Source organism: Phallusia mammillata, chromosome 7 (genome assembly GCF_965637545.1).
Source record: "Phallusia mammillata chromosome 7, kaPhaMamm4.hap1.1, whole genome shotgun sequence".
Classification (NCBI taxonomy): domain Eukaryota; kingdom Metazoa; phylum Chordata; class Ascidiacea; order Phlebobranchia; family Ascidiidae; genus Phallusia; species Phallusia mammillata.
This window is the reverse complement of record NC_137258.1, coordinates 17073118-17086020: the sequence shown is the minus strand read 5'-3', so window position 1 is coordinate 17086020 and position 12903 is coordinate 17073118. Positions and strand designations below refer to the sequence as shown.

General features: G+C 45.6%; 1 protein-coding gene and 60 non-coding genes across 61 annotated transcripts in view; 60 read left to right on the top strand and 1 right to left on the bottom strand.

Moving 5' to 3' along the window:
• Positions 1 to 487: 487 nt before the first annotated feature.
• Positions 488 to 12903, bottom strand: part of LOC145237697 (dynein axonemal heavy chain 6-like) — a 160618-nt gene continuing 148202 nt past the window's right edge. Inside the window, exon 81 of the mRNA XM_080100662.1 lies at positions 488 to 841. Within this exon, the coding sequence (XP_079956788.1) occupies positions 653 to 841 (189 nt within the window). The 3' untranslated portion in view covers positions 488 to 652. The remainder of the gene's footprint in view (positions 842 to 12903) is intronic.
• Trnag-gcc (transfer RNA glycine (anticodon GCC)) lies at positions 1985 to 2055 on the top strand. The gene has a single exon. It is a non-coding gene; the product is annotated as a tRNA-Gly (tRNA).
• Positions 2175 to 2246, top strand: Trnae-uuc (transfer RNA glutamic acid (anticodon UUC)). Its single transcript has one exon. It is a non-coding gene; the product is annotated as a tRNA-Glu (tRNA).
• Trnag-gcc (transfer RNA glycine (anticodon GCC)) lies at positions 2252 to 2322 on the top strand. The gene has a single exon. It is a non-coding gene; the product is annotated as a tRNA-Gly (tRNA).
• Positions 2443 to 2514, top strand: Trnae-uuc (transfer RNA glutamic acid (anticodon UUC)). Its single transcript has one exon. It is a non-coding gene; the product is annotated as a tRNA-Glu (tRNA).
• On the top strand, positions 2899 to 2970 carry Trnae-uuc (transfer RNA glutamic acid (anticodon UUC)). The gene has a single exon. It is a non-coding gene; the product is annotated as a tRNA-Glu (tRNA).
• Trnae-uuc (transfer RNA glutamic acid (anticodon UUC)) lies at positions 3166 to 3237 on the top strand. Its single transcript has one exon. It is a non-coding gene; the product is annotated as a tRNA-Glu (tRNA).
• Trnae-uuc (transfer RNA glutamic acid (anticodon UUC)) lies at positions 3432 to 3503 on the top strand. The gene has a single exon. It is a non-coding gene; the product is annotated as a tRNA-Glu (tRNA).
• Trnae-uuc (transfer RNA glutamic acid (anticodon UUC)) lies at positions 3741 to 3812 on the top strand. The gene has a single exon. It is a non-coding gene; the product is annotated as a tRNA-Glu (tRNA).
• Positions 3818 to 3888, top strand: Trnag-gcc (transfer RNA glycine (anticodon GCC)). Its single transcript has one exon. It is a non-coding gene; the product is annotated as a tRNA-Gly (tRNA).
• On the top strand, positions 4008 to 4079 carry Trnae-uuc (transfer RNA glutamic acid (anticodon UUC)). The gene has a single exon. It is a non-coding gene; the product is annotated as a tRNA-Glu (tRNA).
• Positions 4085 to 4155, top strand: Trnag-gcc (transfer RNA glycine (anticodon GCC)). Its single transcript has one exon. It is a non-coding gene; the product is annotated as a tRNA-Gly (tRNA).
• Positions 4275 to 4346, top strand: Trnae-uuc (transfer RNA glutamic acid (anticodon UUC)). The gene has a single exon. It is a non-coding gene; the product is annotated as a tRNA-Glu (tRNA).
• Trnae-uuc (transfer RNA glutamic acid (anticodon UUC)) lies at positions 4584 to 4655 on the top strand. Its single transcript has one exon. It is a non-coding gene; the product is annotated as a tRNA-Glu (tRNA).
• Positions 4661 to 4731, top strand: Trnag-gcc (transfer RNA glycine (anticodon GCC)). Its single transcript has one exon. It is a non-coding gene; the product is annotated as a tRNA-Gly (tRNA).
• Trnag-gcc (transfer RNA glycine (anticodon GCC)) lies at positions 4927 to 4997 on the top strand. The gene has a single exon. It is a non-coding gene; the product is annotated as a tRNA-Gly (tRNA).
• On the top strand, positions 5117 to 5188 carry Trnae-uuc (transfer RNA glutamic acid (anticodon UUC)). The gene has a single exon. It is a non-coding gene; the product is annotated as a tRNA-Glu (tRNA).
• Trnag-gcc (transfer RNA glycine (anticodon GCC)) lies at positions 5194 to 5264 on the top strand. Its single transcript has one exon. It is a non-coding gene; the product is annotated as a tRNA-Gly (tRNA).
• On the top strand, positions 5383 to 5454 carry Trnae-uuc (transfer RNA glutamic acid (anticodon UUC)). Its single transcript has one exon. It is a non-coding gene; the product is annotated as a tRNA-Glu (tRNA).
• On the top strand, positions 5460 to 5530 carry Trnag-gcc (transfer RNA glycine (anticodon GCC)). The gene has a single exon. It is a non-coding gene; the product is annotated as a tRNA-Gly (tRNA).
• Positions 5649 to 5720, top strand: Trnae-uuc (transfer RNA glutamic acid (anticodon UUC)). Its single transcript has one exon. It is a non-coding gene; the product is annotated as a tRNA-Glu (tRNA).
• On the top strand, positions 5726 to 5796 carry Trnag-gcc (transfer RNA glycine (anticodon GCC)). The gene has a single exon. It is a non-coding gene; the product is annotated as a tRNA-Gly (tRNA).
• Positions 5915 to 5986, top strand: Trnae-uuc (transfer RNA glutamic acid (anticodon UUC)). The gene has a single exon. It is a non-coding gene; the product is annotated as a tRNA-Glu (tRNA).
• Trnag-gcc (transfer RNA glycine (anticodon GCC)) lies at positions 5992 to 6062 on the top strand. The gene has a single exon. It is a non-coding gene; the product is annotated as a tRNA-Gly (tRNA).
• Positions 6181 to 6252, top strand: Trnae-uuc (transfer RNA glutamic acid (anticodon UUC)). The gene has a single exon. It is a non-coding gene; the product is annotated as a tRNA-Glu (tRNA).
• On the top strand, positions 6640 to 6711 carry Trnae-uuc (transfer RNA glutamic acid (anticodon UUC)). The gene has a single exon. It is a non-coding gene; the product is annotated as a tRNA-Glu (tRNA).
• Trnae-uuc (transfer RNA glutamic acid (anticodon UUC)) lies at positions 6901 to 6972 on the top strand. The gene has a single exon. It is a non-coding gene; the product is annotated as a tRNA-Glu (tRNA).
• Trnag-gcc (transfer RNA glycine (anticodon GCC)) lies at positions 6978 to 7048 on the top strand. The gene has a single exon. It is a non-coding gene; the product is annotated as a tRNA-Gly (tRNA).
• Trnae-uuc (transfer RNA glutamic acid (anticodon UUC)) lies at positions 7358 to 7429 on the top strand. Its single transcript has one exon. It is a non-coding gene; the product is annotated as a tRNA-Glu (tRNA).
• On the top strand, positions 7744 to 7814 carry Trnag-gcc (transfer RNA glycine (anticodon GCC)). The gene has a single exon. It is a non-coding gene; the product is annotated as a tRNA-Gly (tRNA).
• Positions 7934 to 8005, top strand: Trnae-uuc (transfer RNA glutamic acid (anticodon UUC)). Its single transcript has one exon. It is a non-coding gene; the product is annotated as a tRNA-Glu (tRNA).
• Positions 8011 to 8081, top strand: Trnag-gcc (transfer RNA glycine (anticodon GCC)). Its single transcript has one exon. It is a non-coding gene; the product is annotated as a tRNA-Gly (tRNA).
• Trnae-uuc (transfer RNA glutamic acid (anticodon UUC)) lies at positions 8200 to 8271 on the top strand. The gene has a single exon. It is a non-coding gene; the product is annotated as a tRNA-Glu (tRNA).
• On the top strand, positions 8277 to 8347 carry Trnag-gcc (transfer RNA glycine (anticodon GCC)). The gene has a single exon. It is a non-coding gene; the product is annotated as a tRNA-Gly (tRNA).
• Positions 8466 to 8537, top strand: Trnae-uuc (transfer RNA glutamic acid (anticodon UUC)). The gene has a single exon. It is a non-coding gene; the product is annotated as a tRNA-Glu (tRNA).
• Trnag-gcc (transfer RNA glycine (anticodon GCC)) lies at positions 8543 to 8613 on the top strand. Its single transcript has one exon. It is a non-coding gene; the product is annotated as a tRNA-Gly (tRNA).
• Trnae-uuc (transfer RNA glutamic acid (anticodon UUC)) lies at positions 8732 to 8803 on the top strand. The gene has a single exon. It is a non-coding gene; the product is annotated as a tRNA-Glu (tRNA).
• Trnag-gcc (transfer RNA glycine (anticodon GCC)) lies at positions 8809 to 8879 on the top strand. Its single transcript has one exon. It is a non-coding gene; the product is annotated as a tRNA-Gly (tRNA).
• Positions 8998 to 9069, top strand: Trnae-uuc (transfer RNA glutamic acid (anticodon UUC)). Its single transcript has one exon. It is a non-coding gene; the product is annotated as a tRNA-Glu (tRNA).
• Positions 9075 to 9150, top strand: Trnag-gcc (transfer RNA glycine (anticodon GCC)). The gene has a single exon. It is a non-coding gene; the product is annotated as a tRNA-Gly (tRNA).
• On the top strand, positions 9269 to 9340 carry Trnae-uuc (transfer RNA glutamic acid (anticodon UUC)). Its single transcript has one exon. It is a non-coding gene; the product is annotated as a tRNA-Glu (tRNA).
• Trnag-gcc (transfer RNA glycine (anticodon GCC)) lies at positions 9346 to 9420 on the top strand. Its single transcript has one exon. It is a non-coding gene; the product is annotated as a tRNA-Gly (tRNA).
• Positions 9540 to 9611, top strand: Trnae-uuc (transfer RNA glutamic acid (anticodon UUC)). The gene has a single exon. It is a non-coding gene; the product is annotated as a tRNA-Glu (tRNA).
• On the top strand, positions 9883 to 9953 carry Trnag-gcc (transfer RNA glycine (anticodon GCC)). Its single transcript has one exon. It is a non-coding gene; the product is annotated as a tRNA-Gly (tRNA).
• On the top strand, positions 10072 to 10143 carry Trnae-uuc (transfer RNA glutamic acid (anticodon UUC)). The gene has a single exon. It is a non-coding gene; the product is annotated as a tRNA-Glu (tRNA).
• Positions 10149 to 10219, top strand: Trnag-gcc (transfer RNA glycine (anticodon GCC)). The gene has a single exon. It is a non-coding gene; the product is annotated as a tRNA-Gly (tRNA).
• Trnae-uuc (transfer RNA glutamic acid (anticodon UUC)) lies at positions 10338 to 10409 on the top strand. Its single transcript has one exon. It is a non-coding gene; the product is annotated as a tRNA-Glu (tRNA).
• Positions 10521 to 10592, top strand: Trnae-uuc (transfer RNA glutamic acid (anticodon UUC)). Its single transcript has one exon. It is a non-coding gene; the product is annotated as a tRNA-Glu (tRNA).
• Trnag-gcc (transfer RNA glycine (anticodon GCC)) lies at positions 10598 to 10668 on the top strand. The gene has a single exon. It is a non-coding gene; the product is annotated as a tRNA-Gly (tRNA).
• Positions 10864 to 10934, top strand: Trnag-gcc (transfer RNA glycine (anticodon GCC)). Its single transcript has one exon. It is a non-coding gene; the product is annotated as a tRNA-Gly (tRNA).
• Trnae-uuc (transfer RNA glutamic acid (anticodon UUC)) lies at positions 11053 to 11124 on the top strand. The gene has a single exon. It is a non-coding gene; the product is annotated as a tRNA-Glu (tRNA).
• Trnag-gcc (transfer RNA glycine (anticodon GCC)) lies at positions 11130 to 11200 on the top strand. The gene has a single exon. It is a non-coding gene; the product is annotated as a tRNA-Gly (tRNA).
• On the top strand, positions 11319 to 11390 carry Trnae-uuc (transfer RNA glutamic acid (anticodon UUC)). Its single transcript has one exon. It is a non-coding gene; the product is annotated as a tRNA-Glu (tRNA).
• On the top strand, positions 11396 to 11466 carry Trnag-gcc (transfer RNA glycine (anticodon GCC)). The gene has a single exon. It is a non-coding gene; the product is annotated as a tRNA-Gly (tRNA).
• Positions 11850 to 11921, top strand: Trnae-uuc (transfer RNA glutamic acid (anticodon UUC)). Its single transcript has one exon. It is a non-coding gene; the product is annotated as a tRNA-Glu (tRNA).
• On the top strand, positions 11927 to 11997 carry Trnag-gcc (transfer RNA glycine (anticodon GCC)). Its single transcript has one exon. It is a non-coding gene; the product is annotated as a tRNA-Gly (tRNA).
• Positions 12116 to 12187, top strand: Trnae-uuc (transfer RNA glutamic acid (anticodon UUC)). The gene has a single exon. It is a non-coding gene; the product is annotated as a tRNA-Glu (tRNA).
• Trnag-gcc (transfer RNA glycine (anticodon GCC)) lies at positions 12193 to 12263 on the top strand. The gene has a single exon. It is a non-coding gene; the product is annotated as a tRNA-Gly (tRNA).
• Positions 12383 to 12454, top strand: Trnae-uuc (transfer RNA glutamic acid (anticodon UUC)). The gene has a single exon. It is a non-coding gene; the product is annotated as a tRNA-Glu (tRNA).
• Positions 12575 to 12646, top strand: Trnae-uuc (transfer RNA glutamic acid (anticodon UUC)). Its single transcript has one exon. It is a non-coding gene; the product is annotated as a tRNA-Glu (tRNA).
• On the top strand, positions 12767 to 12838 carry Trnae-uuc (transfer RNA glutamic acid (anticodon UUC)). Its single transcript has one exon. It is a non-coding gene; the product is annotated as a tRNA-Glu (tRNA).

Sequence of the window (12903 nt, the reverse complement as noted above, 5' to 3'; positions counted from 1 at the left end):
TGTGAGCAAATGTATGACCCGATTCTGGTGGGGTCGCGTTGTGTTCGAAAACTTACAAAGGGGTCGCAGATTAAAAACAGTTGAGAAACGATGGGTTAGTGCAATCCTACATTTTCAAACCATTTTGTTTGAAACACAAAACTGTACTATGTTTTGTTCCGTTCTGGTAAAATAAAAATTGACCCCATTTTTTTCGTAACTCCTTGTAACTCTGCTATATTACTGCATAGCCTACATTTAAGTAAAAAGCAGGGGGATATCATTTTGTAGAACTTTTTTTATCTTTTCAAAGAATGACTTCTAAAAAAAGATGACAGAAAAAATTTGCTTCTGTCAACTTATTTCGTAAAACCCACCAACTACATAAATAATTGACCGAATTGTCCGCTAGTTTCTGCCTATTTTTCTATGCTATACAAAGTCAAAACGTCCAGTTCGGAGCGAATGACTAAAACATTGACATTTGGGTCAATCAACTCAAACACAGCATGTTTTCTCTGGCGAGCCAATAAACGTCACAGTTTAACAACAAACAAAACTACAAGGTGTGTTTAGGCTACATAAAATACACATTGCTAGAAAGTAGGTAAAATACAAAGAAGAAACATATAGGCTATCAGGTAAAGTGTCTAGTAGGAAAAACATTAAAGCACTAATGGTCTAATTGGCACAACAAGGCGGTTCCACGCAGTATCCAATGATCGGAAGGCAGATCGCTCTCCAAGGTCACAGTGGTAACGAAGTTGGTAGAATGTCCAGTAGAAGAAAGTGCCCCTGCACGTTTTGATGTCCGATAAAGTGGACAATTGTACACAGATGTTGATTTTTTGGTTTCGTTTGACTGTAAAAAGGAAACTTTTAAAACATTTGAATTGCTTAAGATGATTGTTTAAAAAACAATTTATAACACATGTTTGTAACAGGCTTTGCAGCGAGAAAATAATTTGCAAAAATATGGTTCGTTAAAAACTGGGATTCATTATCATTTTTAAAACCTCACAATGGTCGCGAATTTGATGGCTTACTACGCACAAAATTAATCAAAGTTTTTGACACGTTATCACGAAAGCGACAAATTCGAGAGTCTGACTATTTCCAACACGGTCTCACACTGAACAAACAACAACCACTGCATCGACATCGTTTTGGGGAATATTTTTTGATAGCAATCGACCTTTTCGTGGCATTATTTAATTTTTTGCACAACGCATTAAAATATTTGAGTGATGGCGCGATTTTGAGTACTATGGTTTCGTCTCCTACATGGTCTAGTGCAGTGATTTTCAACCGGTGTTCCGCGGAACACCAGTGTTCCGTGAAAGATCGTCAGGTGTTCCGCGAGAAATTTTCTGATTTGGATATATAGGATTCTAATGTTTTAGACTTCTATGGTTTGAATAGTGCTTTATGCTATCCGCCATCCCCGATTGGAATGTTCTGTAGCGATAGGCTTCATTTATTGTTGTGTAATATTAAGACTCGTTGTCTAATAATGAAACAGCTGAATCGCGGGTAAATTGCTGACGGTTGGTGCAATTTAGCTTTGGGCGATCTTTAAAAATAACATAACATTTAAACGCTGTTTCAGTCGACACGAGATTCAACAAATTTTCTGACGTTCAGCATAATTGCTTGCGCGGAAAACGATGAATCATGGAACAGTCAGTGCTAGGCGAATATTGTATTTAGGTACAATACTAGTTTCCATGATACGTTTTCGTAAAACTTTCCCCGACTTTAATAGCGCTATATGAGCGTTTTCATCCGTTTTAGTGATTACGTGATGTGCGATTTAGCGTTTTAGTGTCACCCTGAGCCTATAGTTGTTTCATTGCATCAAAATTTCGTTTGGTGTTCCGCAAAATTATTTTAATGCATAAAGTGTTCCGTGGCTCAAAAAAGGTTGAAAAACACTGGTCTAGTGGTTAGGATTCCTGGCTTTCACCCAGGCGGCCCGGGTTCGATTCCCGGTGTAGGAAAATTGGCATTGGTGGTTCAGTGGTAGAATCCTCGCCTGCCACGCGGGGGGCCCGGGTTCGATTCCCGGCCAATGCAATGGTTTTTGGGAATATTTTTTGATAGCAATCGACATTTTCGTGGCATTATTTAATTTTTTTGCACAATGCATTATAATATTTGAGTGATGGCGCGATTTTGAGTACTCTGGTTTCGTCTCCTACATGGTCTAGTGGTTAGGATTCCTGGCTTTCACCCAGGCGGCCCGGGTTCGATTCCCGGTGTAGGAAAATTGGCATTGGTGGTTCAGTGGTAGAATCCTCGCCTGCCACGCGGGGGGCCCGGGTTCGATTCCCGGCCAATGCAATCGTTTTTAGGAATATTTTTTGATAGCAATCGACCTTTTCGTGGCATTATTCAATTTTTTTTGCACAACGCATTAAAATATTTGAGTGATGTCGCGATTTTGAGTACTCTGGTTTGGTCTCCTACATGGTCTAGTGGTTAGGATTCCTGGCTTTCACCCATGCGGCCCGGGTTCGATTCCCGGTGTAGGAAAATTGGCATTGGTGATTCAGTGGTAGAATCCTCGCCTACCACCCGGCGACCCGGGTTGGATTCCCGGCCAATGCAATCGTTTTTAGGAATATTTTTTGATAGCAATCGACATTTCTGAGGCATTATTTAATTTTTTTGCACAACGCGTTAAAATATTTGAGTGATGGCGCGATTTTGAGTACTCTGGTTTCGTCTCCAATGGTGGTTCAGGAGTAGAATTCTCGCCTGCCACCCGGGGGGCCCTGGTTCGATTCCCGGCCAATGCAATCGTTTTGGGGAATATTTTTTGATAACAATCGACCTTTCCGTGGCATTATTTAATTTTTTGCACAACGCATTAAAATATTTGAGTGATGGCGCGATTTTGAGTACTGTGGTTTCGTCTCCTGCATGGTCTAGTGGTTAGGATTCCTGGCTTTCACCCAGGCGGCCCGGGTTCGATTCCCGGTGTAGGAAAATTGGCATTGGTGGTTCAGTGGTATAATTCTCGCCTGCCACCCGGCGGGGCCGGGTTCGATTCCCGGCCAATGCAATCGTTTTGGGGAATATTTTTTTGATAACAATCGACCTTTCCGTGGCATTATTTAATTTTTTGCACAACGCATTAAAATATTTGAGTGATGGCGCGATTTTGAGTACTGTGGTTTCGTCTCCTGCATGGTCTAGTGGTTAGGATTCCTGGCTTTCACCCAGGCGGCCCGGGTTCGATTCCCGGTGTAGGAAAATTGGCATTGGTGGTTCAGTGGTATAATTCTCGCCTGCCACCCGGCGGGGCCGGGTTCGATTCCCGGCCAATGCAATCGTTTTGGGGAATATTTTTTGATAACAATCGACCTTTCCGTGGCATTATTTAATTTTTTGCACAACGCATTAAAATATTTGAGTGATGGCGCGATTTTGAGTACTGTGGTTTCGTCTCCTGCATGGTCTAGTGGTTAGGATTCCTGGCTTTCACCCAGGCGGCCCGGGTTCGATTCCCGGTGTAGGAAAATTGGCATTCGTGGTTCAGTGGTAGAATTCTCGCCTGCCATCCGGGGGGCCCGGGTTCGATTCCCGGCCAATGCAATAGTTTTAAGGAATATTTTTTGATAGCAATCGACATTTCTGTGGCATTATTCAATTTTTTTGCACAATGCATTCGACATTTTCGTGGCATTATTTAATTTTTTGCACAATGCATTAAAATATTTGAGTGATGGCGCGATTTTGAGTACTCTGGTTTCGTCTCCTACATGGTCTAGTGGTTAGGATTCCTGGCTTTCACCCAGGCGGCCCGGGTTCGATTCCCGGTGTAGGAAAATTGGCATTGGTGGTTCAGTGGTAGAATTCTCGCCTGCCACCCGGGGGGCCCGGGTTCGATTCCCGGCCAATGCAATCGTTTTTGGGAATATTTTTTGATAGCAATCGACATTTTCGTGGCATTATTCAATTTTTTTGCACAATGCATTAAAATATTTGAGTGATGGCGCGATTTTTAGTACTTTGGTTTCGTCTCCTACATGGTCTAGTGGTTAGGATTCCTGGCTTTCACCCAGGCGGCCCGGGTTCGATTCCCGGTGTAGGAAAATTGGCATTGGTGGTTCAGTGGTAGAATCCTCGCCTGCCACGCGGGGGGCCCGGGTTCGATTCCCGGCCAATGCAATCGTTTTTGGGAATATTTTTTGATAGCAATCGACCTTTTCGTGGCATTATTCAATTTTTTTGCACAATGCATTAAAATATTTGAGTGATGGCGCGATTTTGAGTACTGTGGTTTCGTCTCCTGCATGGTCTAGTGGTTAGGATTCCTGGCTTTCACCCAGGCGGCCCTGGTTCGATTCCCGGTGTAGGAAAATTGGCATTCGTGGTTCAGTGGTAGAATTCTCGCCTGCCACACGGGGGGGCCGGGTTCGATTCCCGGCCAATGCAATAGTTTTAAGGAATATTTTTTGATAGCAATCGACATTTCTGTGGCATTATTCAATTTTTTTGCACTATGCATTCGACATTTTCGTGGCATTATTTAATTTTTTGCACAATGCATTAAAATATTTGAGTGATGGCGCGATTTTGAGTACTCTGGTTTCGTCTCCTACATGGTCTAGTGGTTAGGATTCCTGGCTTTCACCCAGGCGGCCCGGGTTCGATTCCCGGTGTAGGAAAATTGGCATTGGTGGTTCAGTGGTAGAATCCTCGCCTGCCACGCGGGGGGCCCGGGTTCGATTCCCGGCCAATGCAATCGTTTTAAGGAATATTTTTTGATAGCAATCGACATTTTCGTGGCATTATTTAATTTTTTGCACAATGCATTAAAATATTTGAGTGATGGCGCGATTTTGAGTACTCTGGTTTCGTCTCCTACATGGTCTAGTGGTTACGATTCCTGGCTTTCACCCAGGCCGCCCGGGTTCGATTCCCGGTGTAGCAAAATTGGCATTGGTGGTTCAGTGGTAGAATCCTCGCCTGCCACGCGGGGGGCCCGGGTTCGATTCCCGGCCAATGCAATCGTTTTTGGGAATATTTTTTGATAGCAATCGACATTTTCGTGGCATTATTCAATTTTTTTGCACAATGCATTAAAATATTTGAGTGATGGCGCGATTTTTAGTACTTTGGTTTCGTCTCCTACATGGTCTAGTGGTTAGGATTCCTGGCTTTCACGCAGGCGGCCCGGGTTCGATTCCCGGTGTAGGAAAATTGGCATTGGTGGTTCAGTGGTAGAATCCTCGCCTGCCACGCGGGGGGCCCGGGTTCGATTCCCGGCCAATGCAATCGTTTTGGGGAATATTTTTTGATAGCAATCGACATTTTCGTGGCATTATTTAAGTTTTTGCACAATGCATTAAAATATTTGAGTGATGGCGCGATTTTGAGTACTCTGGTTTCGTCTCCTACATGGTCTAGTGGTTAGGATTCCTGGCTTTCACCCAGGCGGCCCGGGTTCGATTCCCGGTGTAGGAAAATTGGCATTGGTGGTTCAGTGGTAGAATCCTCGCCTGCCACGCGGGGGGCCCGGGTTCGATTCCCGGCCAATGCAATCGTTTTTGGGAATATTTTTTGATAGCAATCGACATTTTCGTGGCATTATTTAATTTTTTGCACAATGCATTAAAATATTTGAGTGATGCCGCGATTTTGAGTACTCTGGTTTCGTCTCCTACATGGTCTAGTGGTTAGGATTCCTGGCTTTCACCCAGGCGGCCCGGGTTCGATTCCCGGTGTAGGAAAATTGGCATTGGTGGTTCAGTGGTAGAATCCTCGCCTGCCACGCGGGGGGCCCGGGTTCGATTCCCGGCCAATGCAATCGTTTTTGGGAATATTTTTTGATAGCAATCGACATTTCTGTGGCATTATTTAATTTTTTGCACAACGCGTTAAAATATTTGAGTGATGGCGCGATTTTGAGTACTCTGGTTTCGTCTCCTACATGGTCTAGTGGTTAGGATTCCTGGCTTTCACCCAGGCGGCCCGGGTTCGATTCCCGGTGTAGGAAAATTGGCATTGGTGGTTCAGTGGTAGAATCCTCGCCTGCCACGCGGGGGGCTCGGGTTCGATTCCCGGCCAATGCAATCGTTTTTGGGAATATTTTTTGATAGCAATCGACCTTTTCGTGGCATTATTTAATTTTTTGCACAACGCATTAAAATATTTGAGTGATGGCGCGATTTTGAGTAGTCTGGTTTCGTCTCCTACATGGTCTAGTGGTTAGGATTCCTGGCTTTCACCCAGGCGGCCCGGGTTCGATTCCCGGTGTAGGAAAATTGGCATTGGTGGTTCAGTGTTAGAATTCTCGCCTGCCACCCGGGGGACCCGGGTTCGATTCCCGGCCAATGCAATCGTTTTGAGGAATATTTTTTGATAGAAATCGACATTTCTGAGGCATTATTTAATTTTTTTTGCACAACGCATTAAAATATTTGAGTGATGGCGCGATTTTGAGTACTCTGGTTTCGTCTCCATTGGTGGTTCAGGAGTAGAATTCTCGCCTGCCACCCGGGGGGCCCGGGTTCGATTCCCGGCCAATGCAATCGTTTTGGGGAATATTTTTTGATAACAATCGACCTTTCCGTGGCATTATTTAATTTTTTTGCACAACGCATTAAAATATTTGAGTGATGGCGCGATTTTCAGTACTGTGGTTTCGTCTCCTGCATGGTCTAGTGGTTAGGATTCCTGGCTTTCACCCAGGCGGCCCGGGTTCGATTCCCGGTGTAGGAAAATTGGCATTGGTGGTTCAGTGGTCCTCGCCTGCCACCCGGGGGGCCCGGGTTCGATTCCCGGCCAATGCAATAGTTTTAAGGAATATTTTTTGATAGCAATCGACATTTCTGTGGCATTATTTAATTTTTTGCACAACGCGTTAAAATATTTGAGTGATGGCGCGATTTTGAGTACTCTGGTTTCGTCTCCTACATGGTCTAGTGGTTAGGATTCCTGGCTTTCACCCAGGCGGCCCGGGTTCGATTCCCGGTGTAGGAAAATTGGCATTGGTGGTTCAGTGGTAGAATCCTCGCCTGCCACGCGGGGGGCCCGGGTTCGATTCCCGGCCAATGCAATCGTTTTTGGGAATATTTTTTGATAGCAATCGACCTTTTCGTGGCATTATTCAATTTTTTTGCACAATGCATTAAAAGATTTGAGTGATGGCGCGATTTTGAGTACTCTGGTTTCGTCTCCTACATGGTCTAGTGGTTAGGATTCCTGGCTTTCACCCAGGCGGCCCGGGTTCGATTCCCGGCCAATGCAATCGTTTTGGGGAATATTTTTTGATAACAATCGACCTTTCCGTGGCATTATTTAATTTTTTGCACAACGCATTAAAATATTTGAGTGATGGCGCGATTTTGAGTACTGTGGTTTCGTCTCCTGCATGGTCTAGTGGTTAGGATTCCTGGCTTTCACCCAGGCGGCCCGGGTTCGATTCCCGGTGTAGGAAAATTGGCATTCGTGGTTCAGTGGTAAAATTCTCGCCTGCCACCCGGGGGGCCCGGGTTCGATTCCCGGCCAATGCAATAGTTTTAAGGAATATTTTTTGATAGCAATCGACATTTCTGTGGCATTATTCAATTTTTTTGCACAATGCATTCGACATTTTCGTGGCATTATTTAATTTTTTGCACAATGCATTAAAATATTTGAGTGATGGCGCGATTTTGAGTACTCTGGTTTCGTCTCCTACATGGTCTAGTGGTTAGGATTCCTGGCTTTCACCCAGGCGGCCCGGGTTCGATTCCAGGTGTAGCAAAATTGGCATTGGTGGTTCAGTGGTAGAATCCTCGCCTGCCACGCGGGGGGCCCGGGTTCGATTCCCGGCCAATGCAATCGTTTTTGGGAATATTTTTTGATAGCAATCGACATTTTCGTGGCATTATTCAATTTTTTTGCACAATGCATTAAAATATTTGAGTGATGGCGCGATTTTTAGTACTTTGGTTTCGTCTCCTACATGGTCTAGTGGTTAGGATTCCTGGCTTTCACCCAGGCGGCCCGGGTTCGATTACCGGTGTAGGAAAATTGGCATTGGTGGTTCAGTGGTAGAATCCTCGCCTGCCATGCGGGGGGCCCGGGTTCGATTCCCGGCCAATGCAATCGTTTTTGGGAATATTTTTTGATAGCAATCGACATTTTCGTGGCTTTATATAAGTTTTTGCACAATGCATTAAAATATTTGAGTGATGGCGCGATTTTGAGTACTCTGGTTTCGTCTCCTACATGGTCTAGTGGTTAGGATTCCTGGCTTTCACCCAGGCGGCCTGGGTTCGATTCCCGGTGTAGGAAAATTGGCATTGGTGGTTCAGTGGTAGAATCCTCGCCTGCCACGCGGGGGGCCCGGGTTCGATTCCCGGCCAATGCAATCGTTTTTGGGAATATTTTTTGATAGCAATCGACATTTTCGTGGCATTATTTAATTTTTTGCACAATGCATTAAAATATTTGAGTGATGGCGCGATTTTGAGTACTCTGGTTTCGTCTCCTACATGGTCTAGTGGTTAGGATTCCTGGCTTTCACCCAGGCGGCCCGGGTTCGATTCCCGCTGTAGGAAAATTGGCATTGGTGGTTCAGTGGTAGAATCCTCGCCTGCCACGCGGGGGGCCCGGGTTCGATTCCCGGCCAATGCAATCGTTTTTGGGAATATTTTTTGATAGCAATCGACATTTTCGTGGCATTATTCAATTTTTTGCACAATGCATTAAAATATTTGAGTGATGGCGCGATTTTGAGTACTCTGGTTTCGTCTCCTACATGGTCTAGTGGTTAGGATTCCTGGCTTTCACCCAGGCGGCCCGGGTTCGATTCCCGGTGTAGGAAAATTGGCATTGGTGGTTCAGTGGTAGAATCCTCGCCTGCCACGCGGGGGGCCCGGGTTCGATTCCCGGCCAATGCAATCGTTTTTGGGAATATTTTTTTATAGCAATCGACCTTTTCGTGGCATTATTTAATTTTTTGCACAACGCATTAAAATATTTGAGTGATGGCGCGATTTTGAGTACTCTGGTTTCGTCTCCTACATGGTCTAGTGGTTAGGATTCCTGGCTTTCACCCAGGCGGCCCGGGTTCGATTCCCGGTGTAGGAAAATTGGCATTGGTGGTTCAGTGGTAGAATCCTCGCCTGCCACGCGGGGGGGGGGGCCCGGGTTCGATTCCCGGCCAATGCAATCGTTTTTGGGAATATTTTTTGATAGCAATCGACATTTTCGTGGCATTATTTAATTTTTTGCACAATGCATTAAAATATTTGAGTGATGGCGCGATTTTGAGTACTCTGGTTTCGTCTCCTACATGGTCTAGTGGTTAGGATTCCTGGCTTTCACCCAGGCGGCCCGGGTTCGATTCCCGGTGTAGGAAAATTGGCATTGGTGGTTCAGTGGTAGAATCCTCGCCTGCCACGCGGGGGGGGGGCCCGGGTTCGATTCCCGGCCAATGCAATCGTTTTTGGGAATATTTTTTGATAGCAATCGACATTTTCGTGGCATTATTTAATTTTTTTGCACAATGCATTAAAATATTTGAGTGATGGCGCGATTTTGAGTACTCTGGTTTCGTCTCCTACATGGTCTAGTGGTTAGGATTCCTGGCTTTCACCCAGGCGGCCCGGGTTCGATTCCCGGTGTAGTAAAATTGGCATTAGTGGTTCGGTGGTAGAATCCTCGCCTGCCACGCGGGGGGCCCGGGTTCGATTCCCGGCCAATGCAATCGTTTTTGGGAATATTTTTTGATAGCAATCGACATTTTCGTGGCATTATTCAATTTTTTGCACAATGCATTAAAATATTTGAGTGATGGCGCGATTTTGAGTACTCTGGTTTCGTCTCCAACACGGTCTAGTGGTTAGGATTCCTGGCTTTCACCCAGGCGGCCCGGGTTCGATTCCCGGTGTAGGAAAATTGGCATTGGTGGTTCAGTGGTAGAATCCTCGCCTGCCACGCGGGGGGCCCGGGTTCGATTCCCGGCCAATGCAATCGTTTTTGGGAATATTTTTTGATAGCAATCGACATTTTCGTGGCATTATTTAATTTTTTGCACAATGCATTAAAATATTTGAGTGATGGCGCGATTTTGAGTACTCTGGTTTCGTCTCCTACATGGTCTAGTGGTTAGGATTCCTGGCTTTCACCCAGGCGGCCCGGGTTCGATTCCCGGTGTAGGAAAATTGGCATTGGTGGTTCAGTGGTAGAATCCTCGCCTGCCACGCGGGGGGCCCGGGTTCGATTCCCGGCCAATGCAATCGTTTTTGGGAATATTTTTGATAGCAATCGACCTTTTCGTGGCATTATTCAATATTTTTGCACAATGCATTAAAATATTTGAGTGATGGCGCGATTTTGAGTACTCTGGTTTCGTCTCCTACATGGTCTAGTGGTTAGGATTCCTGGCTTTCACCCAGGCGGCCCGGGTTCGATTCCCGGTGTAGGAAAAAGGAATATTTTTTGATAGCAATCGACATTTTCGTGGCATTATTTAATTTTTTGCACAATGCATTAAAATATTTGAGTGATGGCGCGATTTTGAGTAGTCTGGTTTCGTCTCCTACATGGTCTAGTGGTTAGGATTCCTGGGTTTCACCCAGGCGGCCCGGGTTCGATTCTCGGTGTAGGAAAATTGGCATTGGTGGTTCAGTGGTAGAATCCTCGCCTGCCACGCGGGGGGCCCGGGTTCGATTCCCGGCCAATGCAATCGTTTTTGGGAATATTTTTTGATAACAATCGACATTTTCGTGGCATTATTTAATTTTTTGCACAATGCATTAAAATATTTGAGTGATGGCGCGATTTTGAGTACTCTGGTTTCGTCTCCTACATGGTCTAGTGGTTAGGATTCCTGGCTTTCACCCCGGCGGCCCTGGTTCGATTCCCGGTGTAGGAAAATTGGCATTGGTGGTTCAGTGGTAGAATCCTCGCCTGCCACGCGGGGCGCCCGGGTTCGATTCCCGGCCAATGCAATCGTTTTGGGGAATATTTTTTGATAGCAATCGACATTTTCGTGGCATTATTCAATTTTTTGCACAATGCATTAAAATATTTGAGTGATGGCGCGATTTTGAGTACTCTGGTTTCGTCTCCTACATGGTCTAGTGGTTAGGATTCCTGGCTTTCACCCAGGCGGCCCGGGTTCGATTCCCGGTGTAGGAAAATTGGCATTGGTGGTTCAGTGGTAGAATCCTCGCCTGCCACGCGGGGGGCCCGGGTTCGATTCCCGGCCAATGCAATCGTTTTTGGGAATATTTTTTGATAGCAATCGACATTTTCGTGGCATTATTTAATTTTTTGCACAATGCATTAAAATATTTGAGTGATGGCGCGATTTTGAGTACTCTGGTTTCGTCTCCTACATGGTCTAGTGGTTAGGATTCCTGGCTTTCACCCAGGCGGCCCGGGTTCGATTCCCGGTGTAGGAAAATTGGCATTGGTGGTTCAGTGGTAGAATCCTCGCCTGCCACGCGGGGGGCCCGGGTTCGATTCCCGGCCAATGCAATCGTTTTTGGGAATATTTTTTGATAGCAATCGACATTTTCGTGGCATTATTCAATTTTTTGCACAATGCATTAAAATATTTGAGTGATGGCGCGATTTTGAGTACTCTGGTTTCGTCTCCAACACGGTCTAGTGGTTAGGATTCCTGGCTTTCACCCAGCCGGCCCGGGTTCGATTCCCGGTGTAGGAAAATTGACATTGGTGGTTCAGTGGTAGAATCCTCGCCTGCCACGCGGGGGGCTCGGGTTCGATTCCCGGCCATAGCAATCGTTTTGGGAATATTTTTTGATAGCAATCGACATTTTCGTGGCATTATTTAATTTTTTGCACAATGCATTAAAATATTTGAGTGATGGCGCGATTTTGAGTACTCTGGTTTCGTCTCCTACATGGTCTAGTGGTTAGGATTCCTGGCTTTCACCCAGGCGGCCCGGGTTCGATTCCCGGTGTAGGAAAATTGGCATTGGTGGTTCAGTGGTAGAATCCTCGCCTGCCACGCGGGGGGCCCGGGTTCGATTCCCGGCCAATGCAATCGTTTTTGGGAATATTTTTTGATAGCAATCGACATTTTCGTGGCATTATTCAATTTTTTGCACAACGCATTAAAATATTTGAGTGATGGCGCGATTTTGAGTACTCTGGTTTCGTCTCCTACATGGTCTAGTGGTTAGGATTCCTGGCTTTCACCCAGGCGGCCCGGGTTCGATTCCCGGTGTAGGAAAATTGGCATTGGTGGTTCAGTGGTAGAATCCTCGCCTGCCATGCGGGGGGCCCGGGTTCGATTCCCGCCCAATGCAATCGTTTTTGGGAATATTTTTTGATAGCAATCGACCTTTTCGTGGCATTATTCAATATTTTTGCACAATGCATTAAAATATTTGAGTGATGGCGCGATTTTGAGTACTCTGGTTTCGTCTCCTACATGGTCTAGTGGTTAGGATTCCTGGCTTTCACCCAGGCGGCCCGGGTTCGATTCCCGGTGTAGGAAAATTAGGAAAAAGGAATATTTTTTGATAGCAATCGACATTTTCGTGGCATTATTTAATTTTTTGCACAATGCATTAAAATATTTGAGTGATGGCGCGATTTTGAGTACTCTGGTTTCGTCTCCTACATGGTCTAGTGGTTAGGATTCCTGGCTTTCACCCAGGCGGCCCGGGTTCGATTCCCGGTGTAGGAAAATTAGGAAAAAGGAATATTTTTTGATAGCAATCGACATTTTCGTGGCATTATTTAATTTTTTGCACAATGCATTAAAATATTTGAGTGATGGCGCGATTTTGAGTACTCTGGTTTCGTCTCCTACATGGTCTAGTGGTTAGGATTCCTGGCTTTCACCCAGGCGGCCCGGGTTCGATTCCCGGTGTAGGAAAATTAGGAAAAAGGAATATTTTTTGATAGCAATCGACATTTTCGTGGCATTATTTAATTTTTTGC